The sequence below is a fragment of the Patagioenas fasciata genome, chromosome 25, assembly GCF_037038585.1.
Source record: "Patagioenas fasciata isolate bPatFas1 chromosome 25, bPatFas1.hap1, whole genome shotgun sequence".
Lineage (NCBI taxonomy): Eukaryota > Metazoa > Chordata > Aves > Columbiformes > Columbidae > Patagioenas > Patagioenas fasciata.
Genome location: NC_092544.1, coordinates 5,164,861 through 5,180,533, shown reverse-complemented (window position 1 = coordinate 5,180,533; position 15,673 = coordinate 5,164,861). Strand labels below are relative to the sequence as shown.

At 57.6% G+C, this 15,673-nt stretch overlaps 1 protein-coding gene across 1 annotated transcript in view; it reads left to right on the top strand.

Moving 5' to 3' along the window:
- Positions 1-1,475: 1,475 nt before the first annotated feature.
- Positions 1,476-15,673, top strand: part of SLC9A1 (solute carrier family 9 member A1) — a 30,028-nt gene continuing 15,830 nt past the window's right edge. The window contains exon 1 of the mRNA XM_065857127.2: positions 1,476-1,844. Within this exon, the coding sequence (XP_065713199.1) occupies positions 1,517-1,844 (328 nt within the window). The 5' untranslated portion in view covers positions 1,476-1,516. The remainder of the gene's footprint in view (positions 1,845-15,673) is intronic.

Genomic DNA, 15,673 nt, shown 5'->3' with positions numbered 1-15,673 from the left:
TGGTGACCAGGACGAAGGGCACGGCAGTACCAACAAGCACAGATGCGGTTACAGCACCATGTTGGGCCAGAATTTCCACTAGCGCCCACCAGGCCCTGCACATCCCACCGGCCCGCGCTGTCCCATCTTCCACCAGCACCCCTCTGCTCTCCCCTTTGCACTGCACCCCTCTTTGTATTGTGCCCTTGACTCCATGCAGCCCCCCTTCCACGCATTCCTTTGCCCTCCACCCCCTCTTCCACCAGCTCCCCCTGGTCCCTGTTCTGCAGCAGCACCCAGTTCCACAGGGCACCCCATCCTTCACTAGAACCCCCTCTCCCGTGCTCCCCCCTTTGTATCACAGCCCCTCCTGCACACATTCCCTTTGCCCTGCACCCAGTCTTCCCCTAGCACCCCCAGCTCCCATCCATGCCTTTTCTCGCCCCCCCTGCTCCACAGCATCACCTGGTTCTGCAGAGCACCCCAACTTCCACCAGCACCCCCCACTCCTGTGCTCCTATTTGCACCGCACCCCTCTTTGCACAGCACCCCTTTTGCATTAGCACCCCCAGCTCCCCCATCACTCCGCAGCAGCACCCAGTTCTGCAGGGCACCCCATCTTCCACTGGGACCCTCTCGTCCAAGCTCCCCCCTTTGCACCGCACCCCTTTGTACCCCACCCCTTTGCACCTCACCCCCTTCTGCACCAGCACCCCCCGTTCTCCCCGCAACTCTGCAGCAGCACCCAGTTCCGCAGGGCACCCCATCTTCCACCAGCACCCCTTGCTCCCGTGGTCCGATTTGCACCACAGCCCTCTCTACTCTGCACCCCTCTCACACCAGCACGCCCAGTTCCCCCCTTTGCACTGCACCCCTCTTTGCACTGCACCCCTTTGCCGTGCACCTCCTTTTACACCAGTTCCCCCAGTTTCCTGCTCCGCACCCCTCTTTGCACTGCATCCCTTTGCCGTGCACCTCCTTTTACACCACTTCCTCCAGTTTCCCGCTCCGCAGCAGCACCCAGTTGTGCAGAGCACCCCATATTCCACCAGCACCCCCTGCTCCCCCACTTTGCATCGCACCCCTCTTTGCACCGCACCCCTTTGCCCTGCACCTCCTTTTACACCAGCACCCCCAGCTTCCTCCCCCTGCTCCGCAGCAGCACCCAGACCCATCTTCCACCAGCGCCCCCGCGCTCTCATTTGCACCGCACCCCCAGTTCCCCCCTTTACCCCGCACCCCTGCCGCACCAGCACCCCCCGTTCCCCCCCTTTGCACCGCACCCTCTGGCACCAGCACCCCCATCTCCTCCCTCCCCGCCCCGCAGCACCCCCGGTCCCGGTCCCGCCCCTCCCGCTCCGCCGGCGCTGCCTCCGCCCCCGCCTCCTCCCGGGGCCGCCCCGGCCGCTCGGTGGGATGTTCCCGGGCGCCGCGGCCGCCCCAGCTCCGCTCCGGCTGTCGGCGGGGCGGCTCCAGCCCCACGCCGCCGGCGGGCCCCGCCGCCCGCCCGAGCCCCCCGCCGCCCCCCGCCGCCGCCATGGGCGCCGCGGCCCTGCGCGCCCTCCCCTGGGCCCTGCTGCTGCTGGGGCCGCTGCTCCCCGGGCAGGGCTTGCAGGCCAACCCCTCCGAGCCCCCGCAGGGCCAACCGGCCCCGCTACCGGGGGCAGACATGGGGGGTTTCACCCCCGCGCCCCCCCCCTCCGTCCAGGAGATCCACCCGCTGAACAAGCACCCGGCGAACGGCTCGGGCGAGGGGCACGCCAAGCACCGCAAAGCCTTCCCCGTGCTGGGCACCGACTACGCCCACGTCCGCATGCCCTTCGAGATCTCCCTCTGGATCCTGCTGGCCTGCCTCATGAAGCTGGGTAGGTCGCTGGCACCATGGTGGGGTCCCGGGTGGGGAGCACCGGGGAGGGACCCCCGGGTTTATGGGGCAGGTGCCCTGAGCATCCCAAAGAGGGACCCCCAGAGCATTCCATAATGGGACCCCCTGAGTATCCCAGGGTGGGACCCCCAGAGCATCCATCCCAAGGAGGGACCCCCTGAGCATCGCAAGGACGAACCACCCAGAGCATCCCAGGCTGGGACCCCTCAAGCACACCAGGGCAAATTCCCCCATGCAGCTCCCCCGGCAGGGTGGGCACGGCTCTCCCCACGACCTTGGGTCAGCACTGTAGGCCTGGCGGGCAGGGCAGCAGCCCCCCAGCCCCTTTGCTCGCCCACGGGCTCGCTCATCTCGCTGCAGATGCTCCCTGACCCCTGACCATCCCTGTTGGGACCAGGTTTCTTTTCCTCCCTTTGGCACTCAGCGAGGGGGAAGCATCCGGTTTTTTCCTTGCTTCCTTTCCTCAACCACCGATGCCTTTTGTAACCTTGGAGAAGTCACTTCAAATCTCCCAGTGCTTCAGCCTCCTCTTCCTGCCCCTCCGCAGCAGAGCGGGGTGGGCACTGCCCCTGCTGCAAAGCATCCGGAGGATTTCTGCGTTAATGATAACGAGCGTCACGGGCCAGAGGGCTGGGAAAAGTCACCGCTATGATGCCCCGCTCTGGGAAAGCATCAATCTGCCAGGCTGGAGGTTGTTGACAAAGTGTTTTCCAAACTTCTGCAGCTGGATCAATACCAGCGAATTACCCCAAAGCGTGAGATGTGATGTAACTGCCCTGTGCGCACCGGCGTGCCGGACCTGGCACCGGCAGCGCAGAGCTCGAGCTGGCCCTGGTCCCATCGGTGGTGACAGAGCCGAGAGGGCAGGTGAAATGTTTGCCTGTTCCTGCCTTGGAGCGGGTGATGCGAGGGAGGGGAGCTCTGCGCTTCCTTCATTTTGCGCCTCAATTAGCGTCAGCGATTTAATAACGCTAACGGCAGTGCTCCTTATGGAGCACTCCAGCTCACTAATGGAAGTCTTGCTTTGGGAGCTTTTTGGAGCTGGTGCCTGTTGGAAACTGTGCCGTGTCCCGGCCCAGAGGGGTCCGAGAGACCCCCAGGAGCCTCAGATCCTCCATGCCCGTTTTTTCTAACAATACCGCGTCTCCTTCCCAGCCTGCGCATAGGGAGGTAAAGCCCCATTTTCCCAGTCCCCCCAGGTGTTTTATTTACATGTAATGCAGGAGCGAAAATGCTTCAGCCCCAGAGGCTTCCTGCCTGTCTGTGAGAGGAGTGTTGGGGAGTGGAACCGGCTGGGATCCGCGGGGTTTATCCCTTCCCGGCTTTGCCCAAAAAGATTCAGGGCACGTTCAACCCCAAGGTGCCTCACCATGGGCGATGCAACCGTGAAACCTCCTTTCCCAGGGCTCGCCCAGCGCATATTAAGCGACCTCTGCTAGCTGTTCAGGGCTATTGCACAGCGCTTGCAGTCCTGCTGCCTCGCAGAGCACCGAGTGATGAAATCAGGAGTATCTGTGCGGAAGCTGGAGGAGAAAGGAGGGGCTAACGGCGCTGGCCTGCGTCCCTGCTCGGGGCGTGCGTGGAGGAACCGCCGCTGGAAAGCACCAGAATGGGCAGCGGAAAGCGGTTCCCCAGGGACGGCCGTGGTGGGGGCACCGGGGCATCGCCGCCCCTGCTCCCACGGGCGCCCGTTGGCGCTGGTTGCTGCGTGAAGCCGCTTCTGCCCAAAGTTAGGGCTCGTCGGTGCTGCGGGAGAAGTTATTTCTGGCGGTGAGCTGAGTCCCCACGGCTCTTACGTGTTAAAAGTCTTATGCAAGACTGCGTGTTTAAGGGGTATATTTTAGGAGGAGCTGCCATGTAACTTTGGCAAAGGTCCTCCGGAGATGTCAGGTGATCTGCAGAGCTCCGGGGATGCTGATTGTGCCAAAATCGTACCTGTGCTTCTAGCAGGGGCTTCAACAGCAGAGCAGTCTTGGGGAATCCTTGTCCTTGGCCCCTCCAGGGTTCTGAAGCTGCGCCAGAGCGAGGGGATAATGTTGCTTGTTCATGTTTGTCTTGGTCCGTCATTCCCAAGTTGCTGGTACAGCCGAATATTCAGGCTCGTGACGTGCAAAAATGGCTCGCTGCTCAGTGTCTGAATACTGGCCCATCATTCCCGCCCTGGGTCAGAACAGGTTGCTCAGGAGCAGCAGAATATGCTGGTTTTCCACCCGGGATGGCTCTTACACAACCGGGCGCCTGTGCAGTACAAGCCCTGAGGAGGCACACGCAGCTCCCCGAACCCAGCGGGGTTTGGAACCTGCAGGTTCCTTGCAGAGGGGAAAGGGGATGATGAGCAGAACTCTCATCCCTCTGTCCCTCCTGTCCTGTTAATGTGCATCAGCGTAACCCTGCAAAACCCCGAGGTGCAGGGGGCAAACATCTCTTCTCCAAGAGAAGGGCTTTGTGCAGCGTGGGCTGTGCATCACGATTTGGCACCTCCTGACTTCCCTTCCCCAGCTTCTCCTGCAGCTCAGGGCGCCCCTTTGCTGGGCTGAGCTGGGGACTGAGCCACGTGTTGCTGCAAAACACAGAGTTTTCAACCCTGTGAATAGTTCCTGGGTGTCATCCCGAGGTGACCACGTCGAGGAGCTCACAAGTGCTTACAGGGCTCGGTTTGGGGCCAGGAGACGCAACCTGACCCTTCTCCTGTTGCTCGGTTTCCCCTTATCACTCTTGACACTGCAGACAGCTCTTCGGGCTCAAATGAGCCCCGGTGTTGTCCCTTCCAGGTGATTTATCCTCTCTCCAGCAGCCTGAACTGCGAGTTAGTTTGGGGAATCAAAGGTGTGAGTTGAGCCCTTCCCCTCCATGCAGATTTTGTAACATGCCTTGGGTTAGTTCCTGGGGATTCGCTTTGTGGGACAGGGCTGCGTGTCACCCGGCGTGTCCTGCAGGCGTGGGCTGTTCCTGGTGTGCTAATCCCAGTAGAGAAGGGGAAGGCTGGTGCCGGCTGCTTTGCTTAATACTCACGCGGTATTTGGAGCCTGTGTAGGAGAAGAGGCGGTGATGCGCAGCTACATCCCTGCTCCTGCTAGGCCACACAGCTCCGTGCGACCACCTGTTGCATTGCTACGGGAGATCAGACCTTCATAAAACATCCAAATCAGAAGCCCGCTGTGCCCGTCTCCAAGGGTTTGCAAGGATAGTGCCATGCCCGAGGAGGGGTAGGGAAGGACTTGGGGGTCTCTCAGCACAAGAACCCTGTTTCCTGACTCTGAGCACTGACCCTTCGGCTCACACACTCCAGGAGGTGTTCAGGGAAGTTTGGGTTTGGCTGTAAATGTGTTTCCATTTCAGGAGAAAGGGCAGCAGTGAGTCAGGAATGTAAATGCAGATCGTGGTGAGCAGTCGCTGTGCTCGCTGGGCAGGCACCGCTGGGGCCATCAGACCTTGATTACAAGCCACCTCGGAGAAGAGTTGGGGTGACCTGTGTCCCCAGAGCACGTCTCAACCCCTGCCTTCTAAAGCAGGAGAGCACAGCAGTCATATTTCCACCCCTCATTAGGAGCTGCCTTGGATCGAGACGTCTGTCCATGGGGCTGGCTGTCTGCACCAGGCGGCTCTTTTGCATCCGAGAGCTTCCACAGAGCATCCCGGCCTTTCCACCCACAGCTCAAAGGGTGGTGGGGACTCGATTTCCTACGTGTCCGTGCTGGAGACTGCTGCAGAGAGTCCCTGCGAGGACGTCTGAGCTCTTCTGCCTTGCTTTTGCTCGCTGGTGCACACCGCTCGCTGCTCCGGCTGGGGCTGTAGCAACCACCGAGGTGCCAATGTGTTGTGCCATGAGCATAACTAGACTGGACTGTCTAGACTCAACCACAGTACATCTATATTTTACCAATGACCCTCAGCAGAACATGAGGTTACAGCTTGTCTCAAAACCCTTTGTCCTGCTTTACTGTCTCCCACATTTCCCCAAAGCCATTTATAATGACCTCTGCAGGTTGGCTTCAAAGATTTGAAAGCATCTTGGCATCTACTGGCTTAATGCTGTAGCTGCACACCCCTGAGAAACCCCCCAGGTGAATCTGGACAGTGGGGTCAGCACCACTGAGGTTTCAATGCATTGCTTGGGTCTTTGGAAATGTTTTAATTCTTCCCATTTCCATCAGACAGTTCACATCTTGAGAGCTAAGTATGACTGGTTGGTGACACATCTCAGCCTGGGTTACTGGGCACGGGGCACCCCGGTGTCAGGCTCTGGTGCTGCTCCTGCGGCAGCCGGTGCTGATCATCCCCATCGCTGCTGCTGTCGCGGGAGGAACAAGATTAAGGAAGTTCCTGGTGCCTGCGGGGTGGTGATAGGAGCTGGGAAGAGCAAAACAACCACCAGGGACAACCAGTGGTAGGACAAGGGGCAATGGGTGCAAACTGGAACACAGGAGGTTCCACTTAAAGATGGGAAGAAACTTGTTGGGGGTGAGGGTGTCAGAGCCTGGCCCAGGCTGCCCAGGGAGGTTGTGGAGTCTCCTTCTCTGCAGACATTCAAACCCGCCTGGACCCCTTCCTGTGGAACCTCAGCTGGGTGTTCCTGCTCCATGGGGGGATTGCACTGGATGAGCTTTCCAGGGCCCTTCAACCCCTGACATTCTGGGATTCTGTGTTCTGGAGCCTGGCAGAGGCTCTGGGCACGGCCGGGTGGCTCCTGCGCTTGAAGGAGTGGGGATGGTGACAAAACTGCCAGAGAAACGTTTCTAGAGGCTGGCGGCTGCTGGCTGGCAGTGGGGTTTGGGTGCTAAAACACTTGGGTGCTTTTCAAATGCTTTTATCAGCCCACATCCCTCTCCTGAACCTGGGGCTTTTGGAGGGGCCACTCCAGAGGTCTTACAGGAAAGATGCGGAGATGAGGTTCCCAGGACATGGGGCAGTGTCGGGGGGGAACGGTTGGACTCGGTCATCCTGAGGGGCTTTTCCAACCAAAATGATTCTGTGACTCGAGGATTTGTTTGGCTGAGGCACCATAAGTGGAGCAGGAAACCTGCTGCTGGAACTGGATCTTGAGATGAGACATGGCACAAACACCCCAGAGCAAAGCGGGGACACTGCTGCCACTGCAAGGCTCGGGACGGGGACAGCACAGGAGCGTCGGGAGCCGTGCGTCACCCCAGCCTTCGTCATCGTGTTGGAAATACGTGTGTCCGATGTGCGGGACGGGGTTATCTCTGTTCTGCAAGGCTGGCTCCTCAGGACTCGGCTGGGAAGAGGTTTCGTGGGCTCGTTTATCTGGATCTGTGGGACCGGTTGATGTGGATTCCCTCACCGAGCCGGAGGGGAATGTTCGTCTTAAACCCTGCCCACTCACAAGTGGCAGCCTGGCTTAATTTAGGCGTGGGCTGCAAATACCAAGGTGGCGTGTGGACTGAGGTCACCCCAAAGGGTTCCGCGTTTGTATCGGTGAGCGGTGGCCGTTCTGCGGGGGAATCCAGGCTTGATGAGTAACTGTCAGGAAAGGATTTTGAAACACTGATGCAGCTGATGCCACAGAAGGGTAAATTGTCATGATAATGAATTTAAACAGCCTCTTCTAATGCAGACTTGTTGCGTTTCTGCTTCCAAATGCGTGCTGTCGTTTCCCTTTCTCTCTGCTTTGCCACAGCATCTTTTCTCCTCCCTAATCTGCCCATTGCTGGTGTCTGAGCAAAACACCATCCAAACTGTTCCTTCCACAGCTCTGAGGAAACCATTACGTTAATTAGTGCTGGAAGAGTGAAAGGTTCCCGCTGTTAAATGGGGGATGTGGATGGAGCAGAAGCTGAACCTGTCTGCAGGGGCAGCCCACGCCGCCATTAAAGCTGAATGACGCTGGGTTTGCAGCCGTGGCTTTGTCCCCAAAGGGACCCTGTCACCTGTGACTTTGTCCCACAGAGACCCTGTCACCCGTGGCTTTGTCCTGCAGGGACCCTGTCACCCGTGGCTTTGTACCCACAGGGACCCTGTCACCTGTGGCTTTGTCCCACAGAGACCCTGTCACCCGTGGCTTTGTCCTGCAGGGACCCTGTCACCCGTGGCTTTGTACCCACAGGGACCCTGTCACCCATGGCTTTGTACCCACAGGGACCCTGTCACCTGTGGCTTTGTCCCGCAGAGACCCTGTCACCCGTGGCTTTGTACCCACAGGGACCCTGTCACCCATGGCTTTGTACCCACAGGGACCCTGTCACCTGTGGCTTTGTCCCGCAGAGACCCTGTCACCCGTGGCTTTGTCCTGCAGGGACCCTGTCACCCGTGGCTTTGTACCCACAGGGACCCTGTCACCTGTGGCTTTGTCCCACAGAGACCCTGTCACCCGTGGCTTTGTCCTGCAGGGACCCTGTCACCCGTGGCTTTGTCCCCACAGGGACCCTGTCACCTGTGGCTTTGTCCCACAGAGACCCTGTCACCCGTGGCTTTGTCCCCAAAGGGACCCTGTCACCCATGGCTTTGTCCCCACAGGGACCCTGTCACATGCAGCTTTTTGGACCCCAAGGCCACTCAGGACCCCAAATTGTTGTTTCATCCATGATCTGGCCCGTTTGGTTCATGTCCTCAAGCCCAAACTGCCCCGGCACCCAACTGCAGCTTGTCCACAACACCCAGCGGTGCTGGAGTCCCTTTGGGAGTTAGGGGGCTGGAGAACGAGTCTATTGCCTGCAATTAGCAAGTTAAATAGAGTCCTTTGGGGTTTGAGGAGGCAGGAGAGGGGGGAGCTGGGCTTTGGTGATGGGAGAGGGTTGTTCGTTGGGTTACGAGCATATAAAACTGGGGCACAGAGGGACAGACCTCTCAGTGGCATTTGTATAAACCAGGCACTCGTTAGAAGAGTATTTAGTTACCGTAATCCTTTCCCTTTTCCCTCCTGCACGTCCTGGGCGTTGGCATTGGAGATGGTGGGGCTGGGGAGATGGTGGGGCTGGGGAGATGGTGGGGCTGGGGAGATGGTGGGGCTGGGGTGACGATGGGGCTGGGGAGGTGATGGGACTGGGGAGGTGATGGGGCTGTAGAGATGATGGGGCTGAGGAGGTGATGGGGCTGTGGAGATGATGGGGCTGTAGAGACTTTCCCAGGGTCATGCAGGAGCTGATCCTTCACCAGAGCATCCTTGGAGCTGAGAGTGCCGAGAGAGGAAACTTTAAGCAACACGAGGATGTTTTACTGCAGCTGCCTTCTAAACGTTTGATTTATTTTATTTTATTTTTCTCTTTTGTGTCCCCAAGGCTTAATTTGTTCAAATAAAAACTGAAATCCATGCGGAATACTCTGTGAAAACACGGGCTCGCTGAGTGGAGACGGAGCCGGGTTACAGCTCCCTGGATCGTCAGGGGTTTGTTCTCAGCCATAAGGGCTCGGAGCAGCTGGGGGAGGTTTGAGAACGGCCTCGGGGTTTGGAAATCCAGGTGGGGAAGCAGGGAGGCTGTGGTGGTGGTTTGGCTTGGACCAAGTACTGGCGCTCGTTCCTCTGGCTTCGCGGTGCTGGCCTTAGGCAAGCGGTATAACCACCATCTATTCTACGTGGCCTTTTGATACCTTGCTTATCTAATTTTCTGGTGTCTTCCAGTTGTGTGTTGATTAAGGGATGGATGATTAAGGGAGTGGAGCATCTCCTGTGTGAGGAAAGGCTGAGGGAGCTGGGGCTCTGGAGCTGGAGAAGAGGAGACTGAGGGGGGACTCATTCCTGGGGATCAATATGGAAAGGGGCAGTGTCAGGAGGATGGAGCCAGGCTCTTCTGGGTGACAACCAGTGACAGGACAAGGGGCAATGGGTGCAAACTGGAACACAGGAGGTTCCACTTGAATATGAGAAGAAACTTGTTGGGGGTGAGGGTGTCAGAGCCTGGCCCAGGCTGCCCAGGGGGGTTGTGGAGTCTCCTTCTCTGCAGACATTCAAACCCGCCTGGACCCCTTCCTGTGGAACCTCAGCTGGGTGTTCCTGCTCCATGGGGGGATTGCACTGGATGAGCTTTCCAGGGCCCTTCAACCCCTGACATCCTGTGATTCTGTGTCTTGTTCTTTTGCTCTTTTCTCGAGCAGAACAACACGTGTCTTTCTGCTTGGGAAGGAAGAAATGCAACGAAAAGCCCTGCAGAAGGGCATGCACACACACGTCGCCGCGTGTTTGTCAGGAAAGGCGAGACCGAAGATTGATCATTGCGTGGAGTGATGAGAACAAATTGGGTGATGTGTCACCTTGGGTTGTACCTCACCCATGGGATGGGTCAGATAGGGACGGGGTGACCAGAGGCTCGTTTGAAGCTGGGCTGGTGTTTTAAGATCCCTGAGCGGAAAGTTGGAGAATACAAAGTACTTTTTGTAATCGGAAGAGAACAAATTAATTTCCTTGGATTGCCCAGAAGTGACGCACAAACATCATCGCATCAATGCTCTTTGTCTCCAGAAAGTCGCAGTACAATCAACCTTGAGGGACAGCTCTTAAATTCCACTTAATAGAGGGTACTAATAGGGAAATATAATAATTCCCCTCTCTCTGTCAAGCCTGCAAGATGCACATTTGCAGAAGCAGACTCGCTTTTGCAGTGTTGGGTGTTTTTCAGTGCCTGCAGTTATGCTGCGTTTCGGAGTCACGGCGTGCTAAATCTTAATGATGTATTTGGAGACAAGGCAGCTCCGCACCCCGGCGCTGGAGATCGTCACAGCACACGCTTAAGCACACAAAGGCCTTTAAAGAGAAGAGCTGGTGCATCCGGCCCTGCTCGTGCCTCAGTTTCCCTTGGGAGCGCTTTTCCCATGGCAGCATTGCTCCCGGCGCGATCCTGTCGGCTTGGCCGGGTGTGAAATGGCATCTCCTGCATCCCGGCTGAGGGGGATGCTCAGGGGCTGAAGTGGTGTCTGACGGGCTGGTTCTCCATCCCCTGGGTCTCGCTGGCACTGTGGTTAACAGGGGGGTCTCCACACTCCGTCTGCTTGTGCCAAAATCCAGGGAAGGGGTGAAGGCGCCTGAGCGCTCGTCTTGGCTCTCGACTCGTCGCTGGCGTGTGCGACAAGCGCTGTTGCTTTGTCTGGGTTTGCAAAGCCCGGTAGTAATCAACAATAATTGCAATTACCTCCTCCCTCCCATCGGAGCGGAGACCAACAGGTTATTTCCTGAAGAGCTTTTGTTTGTCTTTCCTGCCCGCGTTCCCGGTAGGAAATCTGCCTTTCCTGGGAAGGGCGATTGGCACTGGGGAGTTTGTCGTGGTCACCTCGGGCGGGCTCGGCTTTAACTCTTCCTGAGGCCTCGAGGGCCGGCGGGAGCCGTGTGTTAAATGCTGCGTCGTGTGGTTGGGGACAAAGAGCTGGGAGAGCAGCTGGAGCCTTATTCTTGTAGAGTGGAGGGTGTTGGGCTCTGCTCCCCAGGAACAAGCGCCAGGAGCAGAGGAAACGGCCTCAAGTTGCGCCAGGGGAGGCTGAGGTTGGATTTAGGAACAATTTCTTCCCCAAAGGGCTGTGGGGCATTGGAACAGGCTGCCCAGGGCAGTGCTGGAGTCACCATCCCTGGAGGGCTGGACAGACGGACATGAGGTTCTCAGGACATGGGGCAGGGACAGGGGTGGGTTATGGTTGGACTCAATGATCTTGAGGGTCTTTTCCAACCAAAATGATTCTGTGATTCTATAGATTTTGGGGGACCAAGCACCATCTTTTCACATCCCCTTGAGTACCCCCTGCTCCAGAGCAATCCAATATCTGCATTAAGCAGCGTGGAATTTCGCTTTGTGCCGTGCACAAGGTAACCGAGTGGGTTTTACTGTAGAAATTGCCGAGGCAGACGTGTGGTGCTGAGCCCTCCGCGCCCGGCCCTTGGTGGCACCGGCCGCTGGCAGCGCCTGGCTGCTGTGGTTATGTTTAGCTCCTGGCTCCTTTCCCTGGAGCAGTTTTTCCAGACCTTCTTTTATTAGACCCTCCTCACAACACTCGAGTCCAGCTGCTATCGCTCTTCTGATGCTTTTCAAGGATAGAAACCCGGGTGAGGACGCTGTTGCCTTATGGAAAACGCGGTTTTCTGGGTAAACGAGCTGTGCCAGAAGAGCCCAGCAAGCAGAGATGGTGGCCAAGAGTCAAAATGAGCCTTCGAGCAGCGGTTTGCTCGGTGGTTTGTCCCGTGCAGCTCGGAACCCGCGCGCCCGGCTCTTGCTGGGTTAATGCCACAAGCTGGTGAGGATCCACACAGTCCCGCCTTAGAAAAACTGCGTGGAGCTCGCCCCAGGGCTCTGAGCAGGTTCCCTAATCTCCGCCTGCGGTTTGGGAGCGGCCTTGTAAGGCGCCCGTTAGAGGAATGCGGTCACCGGGATCGGGGTCACCGCAGCACCCAAAGTCACCGGGGAGTTTAAACAGCCACCAGTTTCTTCTGCAGAGAACGCTGGGTTTGCAGCAGCTCGTCTGGAGCTGCAGAGGGGTGGAGGGGCTGCTCTGCTCACAGCTGGGCACAGCTGGATCTGGGAGAGCTTCCTTCAAGGCGTGATGGAGCCAAGCCGTGGAGCTCCCCCGCCGTCTCTGCTCCAGCAGCATCTCCCGCTGGCTCCGTGATTTCCTCCCTGTTTAAAACGCGGTGGCTGTTGGGTGACGGTCCAGGGCACTGTGGGTTTCTCGCTCTTTAATAAGCAATTAGGTCTTTCTTAATATCTGCTCTTCTTGCAGAGTGTCCTTGGCTTTCCTTCTCGTTTGAAGGTGAAGCGTTATCTAAACATAGGACTGGAAGCTGGGAGCTGCTGGGTTCTCACACCGGCTCTCACGCCATTCACTCGAGGACCTGGGCAAGTCCATTTAATGTCTTTTGTCTCTCATTTCCCTTTTACAGCTTGGAGGAAATTAATACCAGCTCTATAAAAGACTCCCAATTGATCTGTTAATTTCTCGTGAGTGCTTCGGAGATAAAACGAGGGGACGTGCCTTTGCTGCCTCGGTTCTCCCTGCTCTCGAAAAAACAAGTATTCAAGTGTTTCTACTAAAAAAGCCTTTTTAGGGCTTGTGTGCGCATCGCCAGCTGAATCAAAGGGTGAGTCAGGGAGGCAGCGATTGCCCCTGCACTTCTGTGCCTGTTTTGGGCAGGTTTTCCTAGATATGGGTCTCCCCATAACGCAGTTGGTGCCCCAGGTCAGGACCAGCTCTGCAGGGCTGGGCCGGAACCCTGAGCAGGCCGGTTCCAAATCTAAGCCTAACCTAAAGCTAAGCCTAAGGCAAGTGAAAGCACAGGGTGGAGCGGTGCAGACGGGCAGCAGGATGAGTCCCTTTCCCGCCGATGATGCCAACGCCACAATTAGAGTTTGCTGCAAGCTGCTCCGCGCAGCCCGGCAGAGCCAACTGTTTGGTTTGGGTTCATCTTAATTAATTAGTGTATCTTTTCGAGTTGGAGGGGGGAGGATTAGAGAGTGCTCGGGCTGTTTGCTGGCTCGCCTGCCTGACCAGATCCTCTGTGTCAGGGCAGCGAGGTCTAATTGGGAGGAATTGCTGCCGGCTGTTTGGCGCTTGTCTGCAAAGTCTCAGGCTTGGCGACACGAACGTTTGCTGTCTGGATTGCGGAGCTGCGGGGAACCATGCAAAGGTCTCAGGGGCTTCCCCAAGCTGTCCCATGCTGGGAAAAGAAAGGGACAAAGCCCCTTTGGATGGGGGAATAGCCAAGCAGGCAAATGCAAATCAAGGAGGAGCCCCCCAGGTTTGTGCTAGAGGGGTGAGTTTGTGCCCTGAGGAAGAGATCTCTCCGTGTTATCGCTGAAGTCCTCTTGGGCTGCGTAAACAGCTTGTTTATAGTGTACACCGCGCTTTCTGCAGGGGGGGCCGCCCATCCTGGCAGGCTGATATCCAGCGTGTCTGCGGATGATTCAGAGCTCTCCCGCCTGGGATCGGTGCGTCCCCCCCCGCTTTGCAGCACTGCGGTGCTGCCGCCGAGGTCCCGCGGCACCCGCCGCTCGCTCGCCCGCAGCGCAGCATCCCCCTCCTCCTCCTCCTCCTCCTCCTCCTCCTCCTCCTCCTCCCCCGCGACCTTCCAGCGGGGTTTGGGGCAGGGAAAACGAGATTTCCCTTGCCAAGGGATGCGTTTTGCTTGTGGGGCTGGCGTCAGGGCAGGTGGGGAGCTGGGCTCATCTGCATGCGGCTGGTGGCTCCGGCTGCTGCAGGACGCAGCGATGCCTTTGGTTGTGTTCCTCGGACCGCTTTTTGGAACCTTTATTTGTCTCCAAATCCAGCCCTACTGTAAAAGAACAACCTTGTGGTTTCTTGCTAGTGCTGTCATCATCCTTGGGTATTTCACAGAATCCCAGAATGTGGGGGGTTGAAGGGACCTGGAAAGCTCATCCAGTGCAATCCCCCCATGGAGCAGGAACACCCAGCTGAGGTTCCACAGGAAGGGGTCCAGGCGGGTTTGAATGTCTGCAGAGAAGGAGACTCCACAGCCTCCCTGGGCAGCCTGGGCCAGGCTCTGACACCCTCACCCCAAACAAGTTTCTTCTCGAATTTCAGTGGAACCTCCTGTGTTCCAGTTTGCACCCATTGCCCCTTGTCCTGTCACTGGTTGTCACCCAGAAGAGCCTGGCTCCATCCTCCTGACACTGCCCCTTTCCATACTGATCCCCAGGAATGAGTCCCCCCTCAGTCTCCTCTTCTCCAGCTCCAGAACCCCAGCTCCCTCAGCCTTTCCTCACACGGGAGATGCTCCACTCCCTTCAGCATCTTGGTGGCTGCGCTGGACTCTCTCCAGCAGTTCCCTGTCCTTCTGGAACTGAGGGGCCACAACTGGACACAATATTCCAGGTGTGGTCTCCCCAGGGCAGAGCAGAGGGGCAGGAGAACCTCTCTGACCTACTGACCACCCCCTTCTAACCCACCCCAGGTACCATTGGCTTCCTGGCCACAAGGGCCCAGTGCTGGCTCATGGTCACCCTGCTGTCCCTAGGACCCCCAGGTCCCTTTCCCCTACACTGCTCTCCAACAGCTCATTCCCCAACTTACACTGGAACCTGGGGTTGTTCCTGCCCAGATTCAAGACTCTACACTTGCCCTTGTTCTATTTCATTCGATGTTTCCCTGCCCAGCTCTCCAGCCTGTCCAGGTCTCTGGATGGCAGCACAGCTTCCAGTGTCACCACTCCTCCCAGCTTGGTGTCATCAGCAAACTTGCTGACAGTCACTCTATTCCCTCATCCAAATCACTGATGAATATATTGAATAATATGGGCCCATCTCTGCTCCCAGATGCTGTGCACATCTGGGAGGGGGCTGCACGGACGAGACATGAAGCTTTGCACCCCTTTGGATGGCACAGCCCGTTTGCACGAGCCCTTGCAAAGCCCACGCGTTCTCGGTCGCTGCAGCCAGGCTGTTGCACACTGGTACCCGACAGCGTCTGCTTTTTGTTCCATAGTTTTCAGGTTTTGACTCGTTCGTGGGCTGGCCCGATGCTATCACCGCTTGTTCTTATCTCCTGCAAAGCAAGCGGGGCCCGGCAGGTCACCTTCTCACGCACGTCGTGGGCGTTGGGGCTGAATGCGCGGGGTTTAGGAGCCCAAGGCTGTACCAGGCGCCTCGCGCTCTCCTGTTGCAGCAAAATCTCCATTTGTCCCCGGTTTGTTTGCAGTACAGGGGGAAAAGAGGGAAAACAAGGCGCGATGCAGCGGCTGCGAGGTGGGACCTGGGTGTTTGAGCAAGGCGAGAGGGACAACGTCACACCGAGAGGAAACAAAACCGTACCTTTGGCAATTAGCAACGGCTCTTAATGGCTATTGACTGCGATGACGCGACGTGTAGGGACTTTGTGTGCGATCCGGCTCAGAGCTGGGGACGGGGAGCTGCTCGGGGTCCC